Below are 20,934 nucleotides of genomic sequence, written 5' to 3'. Positions count from 1 at the left end.
TTAGCACCAGTAACATGTTATTTGGGCTCATCTCACAGCTTTAAAATGTTTCAACAAATTTGCCCAAGTTCTTAAGAACATAAAAAGAGGATATTAAAATGAGTATACCTTTTTTAAAGAAATGTTTTAGCTTGATAGTTGTCTTTAAGAAAAGTTCCATAACACAGAAAGATGTACTCACAGAACATGGGAAAAGCCAAACTAAAGTCCCCAGTTCTCATTAAAAATATGTAATATTCCTCACTGTAATAGTTTCTGTGGGATTCTAAAATTGAAATGAGGTTTTCTTTGGTGACTTTAATTAGCAAAGTCTGTTTTTAAAACATAACTGTACATCTTGTGTAACACACGCTCAACACTGGAAACGAGTTTGATTAAAATTAAATGTCCCCTCCCCCCCATCGTGTTTTGTATGAAGTTCCATGTTCCACCCAAATTATGAGAAATCTCAAATAATAACAAATCTATTGTATCATAGATGCCTTCAGTGGTCTTCTGATAAAAGCCATGATTTCACAAGAATTTTAGTACATGCTTCTATGGAATGCTAGATTTCATCTATCTTTTCGTGCTGGATAACAATAATTTGTACTTGGTAAATGAGATGTTAAATGGCATTCCATGAAAGCTATGTCTGAGTCAACCCAGACTTTAATCTAACCCATTGCTGTGAGAATACACAATAATAAATTTCAACACTGGCAAGAATTGAATAATGATGGAAGGATTTGTCTTATGTTTGAATCAAAAGTTACCATAGCAACTGAGCTTCTCAGCCAATCAAAATCAAGGAAAGCTTTCAGATAAGACAACTTGTAAATGAAACACTCTCGAGGCACTTAAGACCATTGAAGGGGTGGATTTTCTCACTCATCTAATCTTAGAATTATCCCTGATGTTGTTTTAATCCTGAAATTAGAAGAGGAGAATCACACTAATGTGGAAAATGCAATATGACTCTTGCCATTTTCTAGAGAACTTGATACATTTCATATTTCAGCAGCCTTTTCATTTTTAGTTACATGTAATTTTCAGATACCATGATATTGGGGCAGGAGCTACATTATGTAAACCAGGCAAATTTCATCAGTATCCCTATTATTTCTTATCATTTAAAATCTAAACAGATATTTTGGTTGTTTTCTTCATACTTCTTCTTGCCAGGCATGGAGAATCAGACTTATGATAAATGGTAAAACTTTATGGGTGTATCCCCCCCCCCTTTGTTTCTCTCTCGCTCTCTCTTACATAAGTTGCACTTTCAAGAAATTGATCCAAGATTAAGATCATGTGCAAGAAATTGGTCCAAGATTAAGATCATGTGTGCCTGTCGGCCCGGCTTGTGGGATTTTGCTTTTCGCTTTTAATATTTTTGCTACCTTTTCATAGATTACCGCAGGAAAAAAATTGTTTTTCATATTTTCACTAGATTCTGAGGCGTCGTACAACACAAATAGCGAATATTCTTATTCTTGCAATGGTGCAAGATTTCGAATTTGGTGAAAGAAAAAAACACTCTATTCAACTCGGCTATAGAACATCTTTCTTTCACCTCATGCGAAATTTTGCACCATCGCACTCACGCCTATTCGCTATTTGTATACCAACAGATAATATTGATCTACATGTACATGTACCATCTAACCACTTGCATACTGGATTAATGTGATCCCTGTAGAAAGCCTATGGAATTTACAGAATTCAATGGTCAACAGGTTAACTTGTTAGACAACCTAGGACAGTAAATATTTGTTTTCTATATACATATCAGAAATTATTACTCATGCTCCTCTTCAATTCAAATTACCTTTGTATTGTACTCATTGAAAACAAAGCAAAAGCGATTTTGTGTCTCGCCCACTCATGAAAATAACCAGAAATATTGTGATTTGCGAGGGCACGCAACAGAATTGTATCAAAACTTCATTGTAAAATGACTGGGATGGAATAACACTTTTTATAAGAGCCTTGCACATAAACTTTAATGTTGACCTGAAAATGACCTTTGACCTTACCATGTGACCTCCATCTGCAGCATAACATGCAGGTCCCCCAAGTCCATCTACCATCCAAGTTTGGTTGAAAAGTGACTTACGGTTGGGGAGTTAGGTGTCATAAGAGAGTCTTAAATGTAAACTTTAACGTTGACCTGAAAATGACCTTTGACTTTACCATGTGACCTCCGACGGCAGCATTAGATGCAGGCCCCCCAAGTCCATCTACCATCCAAGTTTGGTTGAAAAGGGACTTACGGTTGTGGGGTTTTGTGTCATTAGATTTGTGACGGACGACAGACGACGGACGACATTTGGATCCCTAGGTCTCGCCTTCATCTCTGGTGGGGGAGACAAAAAGAGGAACAAATACTCTAAAAAGGGAACGGTTGGCATGTCTACATGACCCCTGCTTAAAGGTGGCCAATATTACGATCAATATACTACATACTCACTTGGTAACAAGTTCAGCCCCTATGATATCATGTATATGATACATCATGCTCAGTTTCTTGACACCCTGCAGCTTTCTCTCTTCTAACTCCTGCCAGAAAAATATACAAATGAAAAACAGAAAAATTATCAAATGAATACAGTTAAATAATAATATGATCCATTTGTATAGTGCAGCTACTATAATTGAATACACTCTACTGCGCTTGATACTTGGTATCATATCATTATCCCGGCTGTAGCTGAGCTGCATATAGGCGCTAAAGCATTCAAGGAATAAATCCTACCTGGTACCCATTCACCTCACCTGGGTCGAGTGCAGCACAATGTCGGTAAATTTCTTGCTGAAGCAAAACATGCCATGGCTGGGATTTGAACCCACGTCCCTCTGATTGAATGACGAGAGTCGTAAACCACTAGACCATGACACCCCTACAAATCAGCTAACTCTAAATATTCAGATCAAAAGCTTTACATTTTTTATGTGATTTAAGGTATACCAAACATAATCGTTGGTGTTCTGGCTATTGGATAAGTCTCTGGAATTTAAACCAGAATATCCAGGGTTATTTTTTTATGTGATTTAAGGTATACCAAACACAATCCTTGGTGTTCTGGCTCAGTGGATAAGTCTCTGGACTTTAAACGAGAAGATCAAGGGTTTTTTTTAAGGTAGACCAAACACAATTGTTAGTGTTCTGGCTCAGTGGATAAGTCTTGTGACTTTAAACCAGAAGATCCAGGGGGTTCTTTATATGTGATTTAAGGTATACCAAACACAATCATTGGTGTTCTGGCTCAGTGGATAAGCCTTCGGACTTTAGACAAAAAGATCCAGGGGTCGAAATCTACTGAAGCACAAGCATCCTTTGGCATCCTACATTTGCCACTCTCCACCCAGAGGTAGTAAATGGGAATCCAGTAGGAAGTCCTAGAATGCTCGAGAACCAGATTAAGGTAAGTATTCAAAAGACGGGATAATGGTATGCATCGCTTTGAAACCAATCGCTAAAAAAAATGCTGCATTATCATTATTTCATTGTCATCAATACTGCAATGAGCACCAGCAATGCTACCAATATGACACTGAGGAAATGGCTACATGAATATCTTTATTCTCAATATAATAATAATACTGATAGCAAAGTATAAACTAATAGCAAACTAATATTCTTTGCCTAGCATTCCAAGAGCGTTCCATTCCATAGACCTGATATAATGATATTCCCACTTCCAGGACCTAATCAGCGAATTGGGGAATTACTATTTCAAGTTCAGTGCTGTTGATGGTATTGGCAAACTCACAAACCAAAAAAATGCAAATTTTCAATTTCTCAACATCAATTTCACATTACTTCAAATCACCCAATAGCCATGCTACTGACCTTCTGCAGTATTTCTCTGTATTTGGATTTCTTGATTGCTCTCAAAACAGACTGTCTTCCTGGAAATGAAAAACAGAGAAAAAATGTCAAACTATGTTGCATAACGGTAAAAGACAGTAGTTGCGGAAAACAATTATTCATGAGAAAGTCTTTTAAATCAAGGTTGAAATATTATCATACGTCTAGATCTGGTACATAAATGTAAACTTCTCTTTGTAAAATCATGAAATCTTAGCTCAAAATTGATAATCATGATGGTCACTTTCAAAGAAAAGCGTGTGTGGGACAGTGTTATAATATTGCTTCGAAAAATACCCAACATTTGATGGAATTCCATGCTTATTTGCTTATTTCTCAGCAATTATGCATTTTCTTCCAGAGCTATTTGGCATATATCTTTTATTTTTACATACAAACACTTTGGTGTTAATTTCATTGGATTCTGTTCGAACTCATTTAGAGATCGTTTCCACACCTGGTATTTATCTAAGAATGTATTAAAGTATAGGCCAAGTCACAATGGAATGTTGCGGAGTATATTTCCAGAAGTTAAATGAATGAAATGAGCTCACAAATATGCTTTTAATGACTTGCCTGAAGTATGCATATCATAATTTGCACCTGTTTAAAAGATTTTAAGATTTACAATATGAAACATTGAGGTCTAGATTTCTGTTTTCATTTTTTTTTCGTGGGGGGGGCCCAGGGCAAAGGGATGCGCTGTTAAAAAAAGTTTTAAAAAGAAATAAAGTTAACTTCCAAGGGGCAAGAGGTTAAACTAAAGCCAGAAAACTTAGTTCCTGCTGTATCTAGTGTGTGCTCAATAAGAGAGGTACACACATCCAACCTCCCTTCTTTTACCCTGTTTGGCGTTCAACAATTATAGGGATAGAGCCTCGTCGATCTGGCGCTGCACGGTGGCTGCCGGGCCCACGATCAATTGGACAAAGCAAATTTTCGGAGTATTTCATTTCATGTCTATTTCGAACAATAAATTATGGATTTTCATTTTGGATTTTTGGATTTTTCTAATCTAGAAAATGAAAATTTCTTCTCTCAGCCCTTACCAAACCCTTCTTCCTTTCTCATGCTTTGTCTATTAGAGCCCAATTCTTATTTCAAGCTTTGGAAAAATTTGAGGGGGTCTGATTGATCCCTCGTACTCCCCCCCCCCCCCCCCGCTATGGGCTTGTATTTGTATTTTAAAGGTCAAGTCCACCCCAGGGAAAAATGTTGATTTGAATAAATAGAGAAAAATCAAACTAGCATCACACTGAAAATTTCATCAAAATCGGATGTAAAATAAGAAAGTTTTGACATTTTAAAGTTTTGTTTATTTTTCACAAAACATTGAAATGTACAACTCAGTGACATGCAAATGAGACAGTCAATGATGTCCTTCACTCACCATTTCTTTGGTTTTTTTATCGTTTGAATAATATAATATTTCATTTTTTACAGATTGGACAATAAAGACCGACATGAAAGAACCATATAGTATTGAACAATGCTTATTCTACATGTTCAGAGGGGGAATAATTGTTGTTTCACTTGACAATCAGGAGAAAATTAGAATATTTCATATTTCATAAATAAAATACAAAAGAAATAGTGAGTGAATGACATCATCAGTCTCTTCATTTGCATACTAATCAGGACGTGCATATAACTGTTTTATGAAATTAAGCAAAACTTTAAAATGTCACAACTTTCTTATTTTACATCCGATTTTGATGAAATTTTCAGTGTTATATTTGTTGGACTCTTGTCTTTTTATTCAAATCAATTTTTTGTTGGGGTGGACTTGTCCTTTATCAAAGTATGTCACAGGAGTATCCTGCCACAAACTATCGCTTTGAGGGAATCACACATAATTCTGTTGCCAAATCTCTACTTTATCTATACAACAAATGATTATTTAGAATTAATGTCTAAGAAAAAGAAAAAGTGAAAAATGGAAGAAAAGAAATGTTTATATGAATAAATGAAAAGAAAAAACCTGTCATTAAGAAAAAGGACAGTCTACCAACCTTTAGAGAAATTTTTGATGAAGATTCCAGCTCCGGGAATAGAGAGCCACCATGACCCAACGTCTCGTACTGTCAGCATCCCAGCATTTACTAGCATTCTACAATCAAAGGAATTTTGTGATTACTAACTCACAATACCTTGGTCAAAATTCTTTGCCAACCAGTATGTTAAGAGTGACTCAATGGCACAAAATAAGCGACGAAACTTTGGCATACATTGCAATCACATTCAATATTAAAAACTCATGCCTTAAAACCTTAACTGGGCTATTTCGGACCAACATATACCGGGGGGGGGTTCAATTTGACCCCCCTCAGATCTCGGCTGTTGATTGCACAATCGTTGCGAAAATTTGCATACGCGTAGAGCCGGATGTAAACTCCAAGACTGCATTGTAAAATTTCAATAAATTGATCGCTAATATATTTTTTATTAATTATGCAAATAAGCATGTGAAATTTGCCCTAAATTTGAAGAAATTCAAATCCTTGGTAGTTACCACTAAAAGAACAGTTTAGAGAAACAGGACACTAAAACCTTAATCATTTGAACTTACGTGATTTCTTTGTCCTTGAATCCGTGCACATCACAGAGCATCTGACAAGTGAAGGTAATATTGTTCATCTTCTCTAGGATCTCTGGTACGAATCGATCAATGAGATCTGAAATTCCTTGCTGGTTCGCCATCTTACGGACGTGGGAAAGATAGTCATCTGAGAAGACGATGCAGAACTCATCCACATCCTTGCTATTGCCATACCGGAAGAGTCTGATTTCCTTCTTATCTCGAAGTTGATCCTTATCAAAAAAGAAAATATAAATATGTTAAAGTAAGTTGTAAATTTTTACCTGCATCATTAAAAAAAATTGAGTACTTTGTTTCTTTAAAACATTTAACTTCATGTATGATGATATCACAAATCCAATGGTTTTAAGAAACTGGCCGAAGATTCCAAACAGACTATTACAGAAAAAGTCAGTAAACTTATCACAAATCAAAATGAACCTCATTTGTTCCATTTTTCATATAGGCCTGTTACATTTCATACTGAGAATGGAATGGAAACTAACCCTCTATTCATGATTAGGAATACATTATTTATTTCATGCCCCAGGCTAAACTACAGCCTAAACAAGGGGGAGAAACAAGAAATTTGTCTCTGTGTGCTATAAGCATAAGCAGATGATTCTTTAATTACTGCTATGAATTTCTCATACCCTTATTTTTACAATTGTTTTAAAGTACATCCCTTCTGTACCATATAGATAACTAGAAGGTGATAAAATAGCAAGTTTCCAACAAATGAAGAAAAAAATGTCTTGCCTAGTAAATTACCCAAAGACCAATGTGTGAGCTAAATATCATGAGAATTGGTCAAAAACTGCTGAAGTAGTTCAAACTGCAAAATATTTGCCTATTTTTTTTACATAAAATATGTCGTTACAATGGCAACATGATTTCTGACACACATTATAGATGTCTTGCACACCTTTACCTCAAGACCAATGTGTGTGCCAAATTTCATGAGAATATGCTCAAAACTGAGGAAGTAGTTTGGACTGCAAGATTTTTTCCTTATTTTTGCCATAATATGCTGTTACAATGGCAACACAATTTCTGACATACAAAAAAAAAACGTGTCTTGCATATCATTACTACATCATCAATATGTGTGCCAAGTTTCATTGAGAATTGGTTAAAAACTGAGGAAGTAGTTTGATGCCCAAGATTTGCAACGGACCGACTTCCCGACCATACACTGATTCCTATATATCCCCTTCAAACTTGGCAGGTGTATTAATATAGTCTAATTCTAATAAGACTAGCCACTGGGATGCATATTTTAACTGAAATGTTGGGGTGATGAGGGGCAGGGGGGTTTAAATGTAGGGTTAAAGGGTAATCCAGGCTGAATATAATATGATTTGAACACACAAAGAACAATCAGACAAACAAAACACTGAAAATTTAATCAAACTCTGACAAGGAATAAGCTATGGCATTATTCTAGTGAAACAGTTTCTTCTAGGCATGTCTTCATGAACATTCAATGAGCAAAACTGATGATGTCATATCCCCACTTGTTCTTTTGTATTCTATCATATGAAATTATGTTTATTGGCAATTTTTCTACCAAGAACTTAAAAAATTGGATTGACAACTGATTTAGTGGATTAGATATTTATTGATGCAACTTATTTCATAATAAGGGAGACCTATTATTCACACATGTATGAAAATATGAAACAATTATGATTTCATGTTTATTTCAACTTCAAAAACGGTTTATCTGTATCATAACAAACTCAAATTATTATGCTCACTCCGAACCATTGTTCAAAAAATTAGAAATTATCCCTTTGAATAACCTATATAAGTTTCACGTAGCAGTCTTTATGTATTCTATTATACATAATCTACTTCCTCTCTCAATGAATGATTATTTCCTCTATAACTTTAACATAAATATAACTGCAGAAACTCTAAAGACCTATATATTCCACTTCTTAAATATGATGTTTCAAGAGGAAGTATATGCTATCAAGGGCCTCAGATTTGGAACAGCCTTCCAAATGATTTAAGAGAGTCAATCATTAAACATATTTAAGAGAAAATACAAGCATACTCTCTTACATACTATACTGTAGCTTACTCTGCTTCTATATCATACAGCATCAGTGGCGTACCGTGGGTCATGGCATTGGGGGAGGCACCAGCAAAAATTTCGGGTCACTTAGGGAGCGCGCGAAGCGCGCTCAGTTGTCAGGTATACTGACCTAATAGAGATATTTTTAAGACATGCAGTGCCATTAAACATTAAATGTATCTCACTGATTAGATAATGCGAGCGCGAAGCGCGAGCTGAAAATGTTTAATATTGAGAGCTAAAAATTGTCATTATAAGCAAACTTTTTTGTAATCATGATACTTAACCCTAAAAAGACTGGGGGGGGGGGCTGATTCAGCCCCCCTCGACATTTTTCGCGATAAATCTGCCGCACAAAATTTTTTTACCGTGTCGCTCGCTGACTTTTTACTTTCAAGTCTCGCGCAACTTTTGAGACCACAATTGTGACCCCCGGGTACGCGGTTCCAAAATTACGCAACGTTTTGTAAGTGCATGCAGACCCAAAATTACTCAAAAACGTGAATTTGTGTACAAATCCAATGCAAATAGTGTTCTTAGCCAAAATTCATAAATGTATCATTATTTTTCCTTTTACTGCTTAAAATCAATTAATTTTATCTTGTTTATGGTCAAAATAAAGTCCCAGACAATTTCCCTTGAAAAAACAATAAAAAACAAAAAGTTGAAAAACAAAGAAATACATAAGAAATTTAGAAAACAATAGAATACATAAGAAAATAAATGTGATTTTGAAATTTTTTATAAAATCAATTTGATCAAATGCCTATCTAGAGTATGTCAAACAAAAATTAGCATTTCAGGAGCATTATTTTATTATTTAGAGCAAACTTATGATTTTACGCATAAATTAGCATAATTAATGAGACATGAGATTTTTTGCAGAATTTGATGTTATAGTTTTGTAGATAATGCCATGGGTAACGCGTGTGCCAATTTTCGTTGTGATCGCGCGATCGACGGCTGAGATCATAAGGGGGGCTGAATCAGCCCCCCCCAGTCTTCTTAGGCGTCGAAATAGCCCAGTCTATTTAGGGTTAACTGTCTCGCTAAACAAACAATGCGAGCGCGAAGCGCGAGCTAAATTTTTTTGTATATACTGACCCTAAACAAGGAGATTTTAAGGATTATATTTTAGAATCCATTATCAGTATAAATATCTCACCATAGTCATTTAATTCTAGTGCCATCCTTTGCTGATTTTGTTAGAATTACATCTAAACACAGTCATGAAGCACCTTTTGTAGTCATTGTAATCATGATTATCATACGCATCTTACTTATCAAATACTGCAAGCGCAAAAGCGCGAGCTGAAAATTTAGGAAATATAGACCTGAAGAGGGTCATTCTAAGGCTTGTTTGTAGGAATTCACTAAGATCCCACGTATTTCACTAACCAAATGATGCGAGCGCGAAGCGCGAGCTAAATTTTTTTGATATTCAGATCAGAAAAAAGTTAAGGACTGATTTTAGGAGTTCATGAAGAGCAGAAATCTCAACAATCCACTGATGCGAACGTTAGCACGGACAGGAAATGTTTTATATTAAGACCTTAAAATAGGGCAATAACTTTCAGTAGTCATGAAAAGGAAGAATATATCACTACTTAAAACAACAATAACTCTAATTGCGAGGAAATATATTATTTTGCTGTATATCGATTTGAAAACGAGAGGCTTTAGTACAACAGGTTTACATATCTCGTTTAACAGTCTATGCGAGCACCAGGAACAATGACGACACAATTAAGCAAATAATGTTTCATTAAGTTATGAAAAAATGCTTCTTGTGTTATATAACATAATATAATATAACACTATAATGAACAACAATTTCTTTTTCTCCCACTACGTTTCTCTTCCTTTTCCCCTCTTTTTCTCCTTTTCCCCGTTTTTTTTTGCCAGCCGATTGGGGGGGCACGTGCCCCCCCATGCCCCCCCGTAGTTACGCCACTGTACAGCATGTTGGTGCAAATAATTTGTTTTTCCTTTTTCTTTTAAGAGTCATATAAATTATAAAATACAGAATATTTAAGTGAAATTCTAAATGCTATATTACTTGGTTATATATATTTATACATCTGTATCAGTATTTTTATGTGTATATACGCAATAATGACCTATTACAATACAATATCAAAAAATTAACACTTGTGTGTCCCCTCCTTTGCCTGCCACCTCCCCCCCCCCCCCCCAGCTAATTAGGATTTTAATTCCCTTGTTTTTACCCCTTTCTTGCGTTATGTTTTTTTTGTTTTTTGTTTTTTTTCTCTTTCCTTGTAAATTGTGTAAGCCTTTTCCTGTTGTACGGTAATCAGGGGGATAGACCTCGATAGGCCAATGGCTTTCTGTCCTTCCCCCACATCCGCTGTACAGTGGAAATCATTTTTATTTACTGTGTAATACTATCTGTTTATACTTGTCAATATTTGTTCTGCTGTATAAGAATTTTGTTTGTATTTATATATTTATGTATTTTTGTGTATTTTAAAGAGGAGTAAATAAATGATCTGAAATATGAAATAAGAAAAAGGAAAATGGGAATGTGACATCATCAGCTCACCTAATGAATATTCACGACGACATGCATATATCTGATTTTAGAAAACATTGCTAAACTTTCAAATTAAAATTACTTAATTATTTGTTATGCGATTTTTATGAAATTCTGCTCTGTGAATTTTACTCTATTTATTTAGATGTAAATATTTTCAGCCAAAGTACCCCTTTAAGTAGACCAAAAACTTTGGTCTCTGTTATGTTGGTTGTTCCGCTGAACTCCGTTGGCTCCATTCACCAAAATACAGAGACCGAAGTTCTAGCTCGATCTGTACAGGGGACTCAATGGCCATATGTTTATGTATTAAGTTCTGATAAGACAGGGAAGTAAAGTTGTGCGACAGCTGAAGTAAGTCACTGTTTTTTCCCCCTTTTAAGTTTATTTTTCACCGTTTTGGTGCATTTCAGGCAAAAACGGAATAATAATCTTTATTTTGGTACAGTTCTTTTTCATATATTTTCATGAAATAAAGACAAAAATCAATGAGCCCCGTTGAGGGGGATTTTGCGTTGTCAATCCCCTAATGGTGGCTGCACGATAGCGAGCAGTCTGTGTACAAGGAGAAATAAAAAAAAGAAAAGGCTAAAAAACTCCTCGAAACAGACGGCTGCCAGCTGTCTACCCTTTAAGTAGTTCTTACCACTTCTCTGTCAACTTGAGTTTTATTTTGGATAATGCTGTACAGTTGATGCTTGAGCAAGATTGGAGGAACTCTACCCTCAAAGTGACGGATGTCAAAGAGACTTCTGAGGTATGCCAACGCTGCCTTGGTATCTGATGGCAAATCTTGATTAGGATGAAAAAAACAATGAAAACAAATAATGAAATGGAATGCAGTTCCAGCATCTAGTCATGACATACACTTACCTGTGAATTAAAATAGCTTAGTTGTTCTTAAAAAAGTTTAACTTAAAAAAGTTCATATCCCCTTGACCCGAGGCCTAGTACTAGTAGTGAAGTACTAGTACTGTATGAATGAATGAATTGCTCTTTGAGTACACAAATTAGTATAAAAAAATGCTGGGAATGGGATTTACACTTTACAAGATTGGATCTATATACAGTATTATAGATCTATTGCTAGGCTATTTTCTACCACTCCTAGTACCAATGAGGTCCAAACATTAACATGTATGGACCTCATAGGCGACATTACCCAAAAATATGGGTTAGACAATGCTGTTCTGATTTCCAACCCAAGACTTTGGTAAATGTACGCCTTAATACAAATTGGAGTTACGTGATATGACTTTCATTTGTTGGGGAGACATTAAAAGTATTAATTAAGTAGTTCAAATTAAAATATATTATCATTAAACTTACATTTCAGGCCCTTTTTGTTGATTTTCGGTGAGCGTTCCACACAGCTGCGACGAGTGATCAACTCCGAAGTGATACGCGAACTGGTCAGCTGATCGGTCAGGTGATCGGTAGATTATCTTTTTGTCAGACGTTCATAATTTATGTAAAGCGTATCAATCTTCAGTATCTTGATTCCAAAGTATCAGTATTGCAGATAAATGTCATTATTGATTGGAATCAGTGGCGGATCGGGGGGGGGGGGGGGGGGGGGGTGGGGGTGGGGGTGAGCATTTCTGCCCGATCCCCCTATTGAGATTTGTAGTAAATATTTTGGAATTAAATACGTTGTTCATACTAGTTATGCGACCCCTCCCTTATGATGATCACAGCATTATTTGTAATGGGGATATTTCGTTCATAATTATTCTTGTCTCTTCTTTCTCCTTTTTAGCCTTTTTTTGCTTGTTAAAACCTTTTTTCCTTTTTTTTGGGGGGGGGGGCTCGCCAAATTTTACGTGGGTCAAAATTACCTTCATTTTTTTAGTGACAATCTTTTTTTCATTTGTCCAGTTCTATGCGAGACAAAATTACCTTCGATCATTATTATAGTTAAAAACTTTTTTTTATTTTTTATTTATTTATTTTTTTTTTTTTGGGGGGGAAGTTGCCAAATATCACGCGAACGTTTGTCAGCTTTTACTGTTTTATTCGACTTATAATCAAATATTAAATGGGGCTTACCACAGTTTTTTTTAAAGTCAATTCATAAGAATATTCCTCCTCGGGATTTGAGCTTTCTTTCATGAAATATCAATTTTTTTCATGATTACCAAAAATACTTAAATTTTTTTATCGGTGTATGCCTATAAAGCTTTAGCTCATGCGTTGCGCCTGCCATATTTTAATGCTGATCAACTTTATGCTTTTAATGAATTCCTAAAAACAATAAATTCTCAGATCATCAATTTTGTCGCAATCGAATAATTCGATTGCGTCTCTCTATCAGTTTTGAATATTCATAAAAATATCAGCTCGTGCTTTTTGCTCATAATATTTTGATTAGTAAATTCTTCTCTTATATAATCGAGTCGGATAGATAGATAGATAACTAGAGAGAGAGAGTTGGGGGGGGTCCCTCAGCTACTTGTCCTCGCTTATTTGTTATTATTTGTTATTATGCTCATGTTGTGAGAGCTTTGTGTTTTCACATTTTTTTCTTTTTCAACCTTTTTATTGTCTCGGAGCTTCCCTCTATTTCTTTACACTATATTATAATGTAGTCCTGTTTCAATCATTGGCAGCGGAAGCCCCAAATTTTAGGAGGGGACAACCTAAAAAATTTTGACAAGCAAAAAAAAAGGCTCTCAACCCAAACATTTTAGGGGGGACGTAGGAAAATAAATTGACAAGCAAAAAAAAAAAGGTCAACAACAAATTTAGGGGGGAACGTCCCCGCTTCCGCCGCCTATGGTTTCAATTCTTTTTTTGTTCTCATTTCAATGAAAACATCATTATTAAACTGACGTACATGTAGAAGACTTTATTACGAAATTTTGACATTGTTTTGTTTCATTTGTTTGGCTTTCTTTTTTTCTTCTCCTCATCTTCTTTTTCTTCTTACTTTTTCCCTTTCCTTATTTTCTCTTCAGTATTTCATCCAGGTATCCGCCAATTTATACAACACCAAGCATATAGAGGCGGATAATCAGTGAGGGAGCATGACGGTGTGCCGCTCTAAAAAAAAGGAGGAATATTGGAAGAAAAAAAAAAGAAGAAGGGATGGGGAAAAAATAAAGAAAAAAAAAGATGATGATGGCAATGACGATGATGAAAATTATCTTGGTGATGATGATGGTTGTGGTGACGGTTGTGGTGATGATGATGGTGATGCTAATGATAGTGGTGATGATGATGATGACGAGATGTAATTTTGTTATTTTGTCTTTGAAAAAATTAAGTAGTGCAAAGTTGAATTCATTTAAAGTTTATTATGAAAATAGCAGAAAAAAAATTGGTATGCGTTCGAGGAAAATCCATGCCCCACCAATCATTTTCAAAGGTAAGATTTTTTTTTTGCCCGGGGGGGGGGGCCACTTCCATTCACGAGTGGATACCATGCGCGACCATGGGGTCTCGAAAAGCACCCTAAACACGTAATTTCCATATTCTGAAAATGCACCCCTTAACAAGTATTGGCGTGTGAAACCCTACCCTTAACAAGTATTGGAAACAAAACGATACTCTTGGCAAATATTCCCTGAAATGAACCCCTAAACAAGTACAGGAATGTTTTATTGTTACGGGTCCTTCGGTCGTCGGCTTTACCTTATTTGGTTTAGTACGACCCCATCTTCTACACCTCGCGCAAATCGGACTCTAAACACGAAGTGTTGGAGCAAAAAGGACATCCTTTATAAAACATTTTGATTTTGTTTTATCATCCCCGCAAATTAGACCCTAAACACGATGGTTTTCCTAGCGAATTAATAGATACCCTTTTTTCGTTATTTTTGTGTTTTTGACACCCTTATCACGTTACGTAGGTAACGTGCCCTATCGTGAAAAGGACATCCTTTTTACGTTTTTTTTTGGTCGCGCATGGTATCCACTCGTCAATGTAAGTGCCCCCCCCCCCCCCCCCGGCCCCCCGGGTTTTTTTGTGACGGCGTAGGCCTTTGCAAGCAGCTATTATTATGGTAAAAAAGTAAATGAAATGTCAAGAAATACATGATAATGATTTTTATGGTACATTTTAGTAGGCCTATATCAATTCATACTTGTTATCAAAAAGAAAAAAGTGGGTCGTTACGGACCATTAAAAATGGGAAATTTGGGCATTTTATATTTAGGATAGAGCAACTGCTCGTTATAGACGTCACAATAAATCAAGCATTCTAAATTCTATCAACTGGAAAACAGGCAAAAAAAAACAAAAACAAACTAACAAAAAAAAAAACAAAAAGGAAGGTCTATCACCCCCAAAAGAAGGTCGTCTCGTCCAAAATACATGTTTTACTTCGATTTAAATGATGTAGGCCTATTTCTTTCCATCATATATAAAAGAACAAAAATAGTAGGGGGACATTTGATAATGTGCCCCTACTATTTTGGGTTAGGGGGAAGTGTCCCCCTGGGATTTGCGCCCATGTGGGTGGGGGGTGCTGCACCTCCTTTCGGAATCATTATGGAACAGTGTGAATAGTCGCTGTGATTTCGATCTCATACCTATAAAAAAATAGAACAAAAGAACGCCTTGACCACAGGCCAAAATGCCTAACAATTTTTCCGCGGCATTAACAACTCTCGTAAGGGGCGCTCCATTTATAAATAGAGTTGCATGTGTAGCTGTCTATGGCAACAGAATCCATCGCAGAATTGAAGCCAGAAGCGTGGGAATTTGGCAGAAAATTCAAGAAAAGAACCGGTGAGTACCGATTTAAGAGTAATTATATATTCATTAACATTTATTGAATCATAAGAATAAAGATTTTTTACGGAAAGAAAGCTTAGTTCTAAGCTAGGGCTGCCCAAATGCGCGTGATTGGAGTCTCAGTTTCTTAACACGGGTAAGTATTGTGGTGTCGCCTAGAGTGTTTTCTACCTTGTTCATTGAATGAGTGTCTAGGCCTATTGCTATTTAATTTTGATTTAGGTAACTTTTTTTTAATTGATAAAACATTCAATTTCTTGAGAAGGGCCGTTTAGTAAGACTGGGAAACCTACAGAAGTCCTTCATTTCTGTACCTGATGTGATTAGTCAGAAGGCTTCTAAAAAGTTAGAGAGAAAACTTAAGTGAAAGTTTCACATGTTTCAGGTTTTTTGGCGGTATAGGCACGTATTGTATTACCGGACACTATCATATTTCCGGACGCGCATATTATGCGTATGAAATCAATTTCGTACCGTAAGACTTCCGCAGATCAATTTCACAGATCAATTCAAAGAACAAAATTGCAAAAACAAGGCGAAAAAATCCAACTTTTACCTTATTTTTCTCTAAAATGACAGAAAACGCTTATAACATAGTTTTGCATTAACAATTGATCCCAATTGATCTATTTTCTGATGGAAATACGGGCATAATTATTTGCCGAATTTTAATCTCGTCCGCTCCATCGCTCAGATCGTCGACGGCTAGTTCTCAAGGTACTCGGTAGTCCGGCCGTGCGCGAGGTTTACCGTGATAGATCCAGATCTAGAGAGCCGTCGACGATCGACAGCGCATCGATCGAACTTGATGACTGAGGGTCACGATATGAACGAGCATTAATACTGGAAAGTGCCATATCGAACGCGCGATAAAAAATGAAATTGGTTAGCAAACACAAATTTATTACAAAGATCTGTTCAGAATCGATATAAGAAAGCAAACAAAAATTTAAAATTTACTCATGATATGATATATCATGAAAAAATCACACGCAATTCTTTCTTACATCAATATAATCAAGAATATTTTTACCCATCCGGCGCGCGTCCGGAATTATGATGTAATTTGTCACGCACGAAAATAATTGTTTTTTCGCGAAGGGTATGCGGCAAGTGCGGTGCAAAGAAAACGGTTGGAATATATAAAATAATTTCGTCATATTCATAATTTTCAGAATATTTGGAATAGCAAGTGATAATTTTTCTTGATTGTATTTCCTCTAGTTGTCATTTTTAAAGCACTGAAATAAAGGTGTCCGGCAATAGGATACACTGCCATACATGCAGATGAATGTCAGAATGGGAAGGAATTCCTGCCCTGGCTTTGTTGAGGAGAGTTAATGATTTTTACTCTCTAGAAGCCTCCTGGCTAGATGTGATGGGTATCGGTAATGTGATGTGATCATGGTGATGTGATGAGGTTGGGTGAGTGAATTTATTTTTCTAAGCGGGAAAGGTATACGGTACGTACCACTCAAGTCTTCGTCGCCCGAAGTTCCCCCTTCATTCAACTGCTTACGTCCGCTGGCTCCAGCAGACGAGTTGTTGACAGTCCTGGGTCGTTTATTCTTGAATAAACTGGGCATAAATGCACGTTTCATCTTTTACGAGCTCTTCTCATGCAGAGCTAACCTGGCACCTGATGTTCATTGTACTTCTTTCACTTTTTGATTATGAAATCGACCTCGAGTGGAAAAAGAAAAGTTATTATTTTGTAAAGAATCATTCCAAGATTACCATTATTGTATGGAAAGCCATCTTTAGCACTACCGTATTAATATTATCATAAGCTTTTTTTTTAATTTTCGACAAAAGTAATTTGCAAATTGATTTGATACCGAATTTCGATTTCATTTGAAATAAAATTTATTTGATTTTTGTAATTGTTATATCCGACGACATGCTTTCTGAAAAATATTTAATAGCGAAAATGTGTCTTTGAAAATATTTTGCTTTTTTTAACATTGTTTTTACATTCGTCTATCCGACATATTTTTTTTGACAAATGCATTGGAAAATAGAATGTTTGATACTATTTGACCCCAAATGTCTGTACAACGTTAAATAGTCTTAAAATATGCATATTTTACACGCAGAAAAAGAATTTAGTGTGTCGGTAGGCCTATGCAACATTTCCTGTTAACTATTTTTAATTCATTTGTTTGTACAAAAATACTAGCTGCCCTGTACACTCTGTAATAAAAGAAATTATTGGATTTCAGATCAACAGCGTGGTAAGCAGAAGAGACGGTGGTATGTATATAATTATCATACATTAATTTTCACCCCCCCCCCCCCCGCGGCACTCCATTTACACTATGTTGATAAATTATATGCAAGTTTGGAGAAGTCAACTTTGCTTTTATCCGAGCTAGACAATTTCATTTATTTGCTATTATCCCATGCATATTTTTATTTTCAATTTGTTCATGCTGAAGTTTTTCTGCGAAAAGCCTGAAATGATACAAATTCGATTAGCAGTATATTATCATACATTTTTTGTGGCTTAAAGTTTTTTGAAATTTAATTTGTACTGGTTTAGAAATCACTTATTTTTTATTTTTATTTTAGTTTCGGAACTGCCGGTCGTGCGTTTGTTCAGTCTTTTGTTTTATACGTACCGGTTATAAAACTGATCGAGTCGAGTTTTTCTGTTTATTTGTATAGTTCTTGCAACTGACCGGGGGTCTGTGGCGGCCCATTTAAAAGAAAACTGGAGAGGAGAGCGAAGACATGAAAGAAAGCAAAACATTAAACTTATAGGCCTATCTCGAATCCATTCCAATAAAAATGAGACTCCAAAAGATAAATAATAATAATGAAAAGAAAAAGAAAGAAAGCTTAAAAAGAAGGAAAGAACTTGAGAAAGAAAGAAAAAAGAAAGAATTTAATAAAAGAACGAATTAAAAAAATAAAGAAAGAGAGAAAGAAAGAAAGAAAGAGAGAGAGGGAGGGAGAGAGAGAGAAAGGCGGGAGAAAGGAAGAAAGAGAGAAATAAAGAAAAATGGAAGAGCAAACTGAAAGAATTAACCCGTTGCCAACGGGAGCCGGATATATACGGTTCCCTAAAACTTATTCATGTACGGGAGCCGTATAGTCGGTTCCCCAAAGGCTATTACTCGCATCCATTTGCAGGCTTTAAAAATACAATTTCATACTATGTTTCTGCCTTTTCTGTGTTATAATTACAATGTCCATTAATTAAACTACACATTCCAGAAAGTCATACGTTTTTACCTTTTGTTTCTATTGTTTATAAAGCATTATAAAACGAGTTATGCTTCGAAGAGAGTCCAATATTGGCGTACAGTGGGCATTGCCGCGATGGAAGCTTGATTTCAACGATTTTCAGTTTTGCAGAACCACGTATATACCGTAATCAATAAAAGTGAGGGAAAACAATGGGAGCAGCGAAATGCAACCCAAAACGCACGCAGAGCTGCGTGCGTGCGCTGATATGATCAACGATAGATCGAAAACGATCGATATTTTATAAGATTGCTTGTGAGGTTTCAAAAAGTCCGGGGTTCGATCCCGGCCGCGGCACCTATGCCCGTGAGCAAGGCATTTAATCTACAATGCTCTTTTATCCTGCTTTCAAATAAATGAAAATGCTATATGCATTACTGCTAACTAGGTGTGCACTTCTTTTTTAAAAAAATGGCGCCGTTGATAAAATATAGGAAGAAGAAAAATCATGGTTTCAGTTTATAACACATCGATTTTTGTTTTCTTCTTTCATTTAGGTGCATTATTTTGCCTCTTGAAAATGGCTGTCATAATATTCAACTTCATGAACTGATCAAGCTAGATCAAACTAGAAGAGAGTACACGACTTTAAGTTGATATCGATTTCTATAATCCTAAACAAAAAGTGTATACAGCTGGCTATTGAGAATACCTCGGATCGTACGTACACTCTATTTTGTTCTAACGATACGGATGTGGTAATTGATGGAGGCATGGCCCCCTTTCCTTTGAAAATCACAAAAGGGCATCCAGCGAAGGTCAATAAAGTTGCCACTTACTAACAAAAGAGCGACTTGAAAGGGAAGGATGTACGGATGAATTCACACTTTGTCAGTTTGGTTTAACACCAAAGAGTGATAAACGCCGTGACATAGGCATAATCATGCTAATGAAGACTAATATGTGTTATTTACGATGTACAAAGTATATGAAGCATGTTTTATCCATATCAGTAATCTCATATGAATTTTCGAAAAAAAATCTAAGGTTTCCCCAATTGATTTTATTCTGATTGAGTATGTTATCGTGGTTTGGTTTGACCTGCATATAAAAAAATGTGATGCGATAGGAATCCAGAGCATGGAGTAAATATGCATTCCATGGATATATTATTCGAGAAGATAGAGGGAATGAAAAGCAGAATATATTAAAATTGAATATTTATGTTTATGTCTGCAAACAGGCCTATAATGCTTTTCACGGAACAAATGATGTGAGTGTGGCGAAACAAATGGGGGGGGGGGGTTAAATAATTGAATATAATTTATATGCACTAGAATAAAAAAGGGGTATAAAATATAGTAATGGTGTAACTTGGGTTGCGATTTCATTGCTGACCTCTATTTCTCCCCCCCCCCTTTGCTTGTCAGAAAAAAAGTAAAGAAAAAGTAGCGCATTTATAGTCCCCTCCACCAAGAATTCCTTGGTTCACCGCCGATCTCTGACAACTAGATTACCAGCAAAACCGAAAATGTCTTTCTGGTCACACTCATTTTTTTCCATTTTAAATTGTCCAACATATACTTAAGTTATTTTTCTTGCATTTTCCATGAATTACTAATCATTTGTTGATCATTAAATCCTTTGCACATAAATGTCAAGAAAATAACCACACACGTTCTAAACTAGTGAAATAAACTGAGAATTGAGTAAGTTCACAATAAATAAAACGGTTTGCAGGGACTTATTGTATATTCTTGGATAATGAAAGAAAGGCAGAATGTCTTGTTTTTAATACAATTTTAATTACTAGAATCATTTGATACATAATATTCATTTTTTACACAAATACATGGCAACGTCTCCGTTGGATTTTGAATTAAGGAAATAATTTGGAGGTTTTTGTTGAACATTTCTCGACGACGTATAAAATCTAGAAATC

General features: G+C 35.7%; 1 protein-coding gene across 1 annotated transcript; it reads right to left on the bottom strand.

The window, feature by feature from the left end:
• Positions 1-457: 457 nt before the first annotated feature.
• Positions 458-17,578, bottom strand: LOC121423250 (serine/threonine-protein kinase 19-like). The gene is made up of 7 exons (XM_041618571.1): positions 17,275-17,578; positions 11,712-11,857; positions 6,420-6,661; positions 5,863-5,960; positions 3,833-3,891; positions 2,450-2,538; positions 458-909 (listed from the first exon to the last, which is right to left on the bottom strand). The coding sequence occupies exons 1-7, from the start codon at positions 17,402-17,404 to the stop codon at positions 867-869; spliced, it is 807 nt and encodes a 268-aa protein (XP_041474505.1). The 5' UTR covers positions 17,405-17,578; the 3' UTR covers positions 458-866.
• Between the last annotated feature and the right edge of the window lie 3,356 nt (positions 17,579-20,934).

Source organism: Lytechinus variegatus, chromosome 10 (assembly GCF_018143015.1).
Source record: "Lytechinus variegatus isolate NC3 chromosome 10, Lvar_3.0, whole genome shotgun sequence".
NCBI classification, from domain to species: domain Eukaryota; kingdom Metazoa; phylum Echinodermata; class Echinoidea; order Temnopleuroida; family Toxopneustidae; genus Lytechinus; species Lytechinus variegatus.
This window is presented reverse-complemented; position numbering and strand designations above follow the sequence as displayed.

Bases quoted from the DNA above. Each gene is read 5' to 3' on its own strand.
- LOC121423250 (XM_041618571.1), bottom strand. From the start codon at position 17,404: ATGAAACGTGCATTTATGCCCAGTTTATTCAAGAATAAACGACCCAGG. The intron at 6,662-11,711 runs GTAAGAACTACT...TTTTTTGATAAG, and splicing joins CTCAAGTTGACAGAGAAGTG to GATCAACTTCGAGATAAGAA. The intron at 910-2,449 runs GTGAGTATGTAG...TTCTAATTTCAG, and splicing joins GGGGCTGAACTTGTTACCAA to GATTAAAACAACATCAGGGA.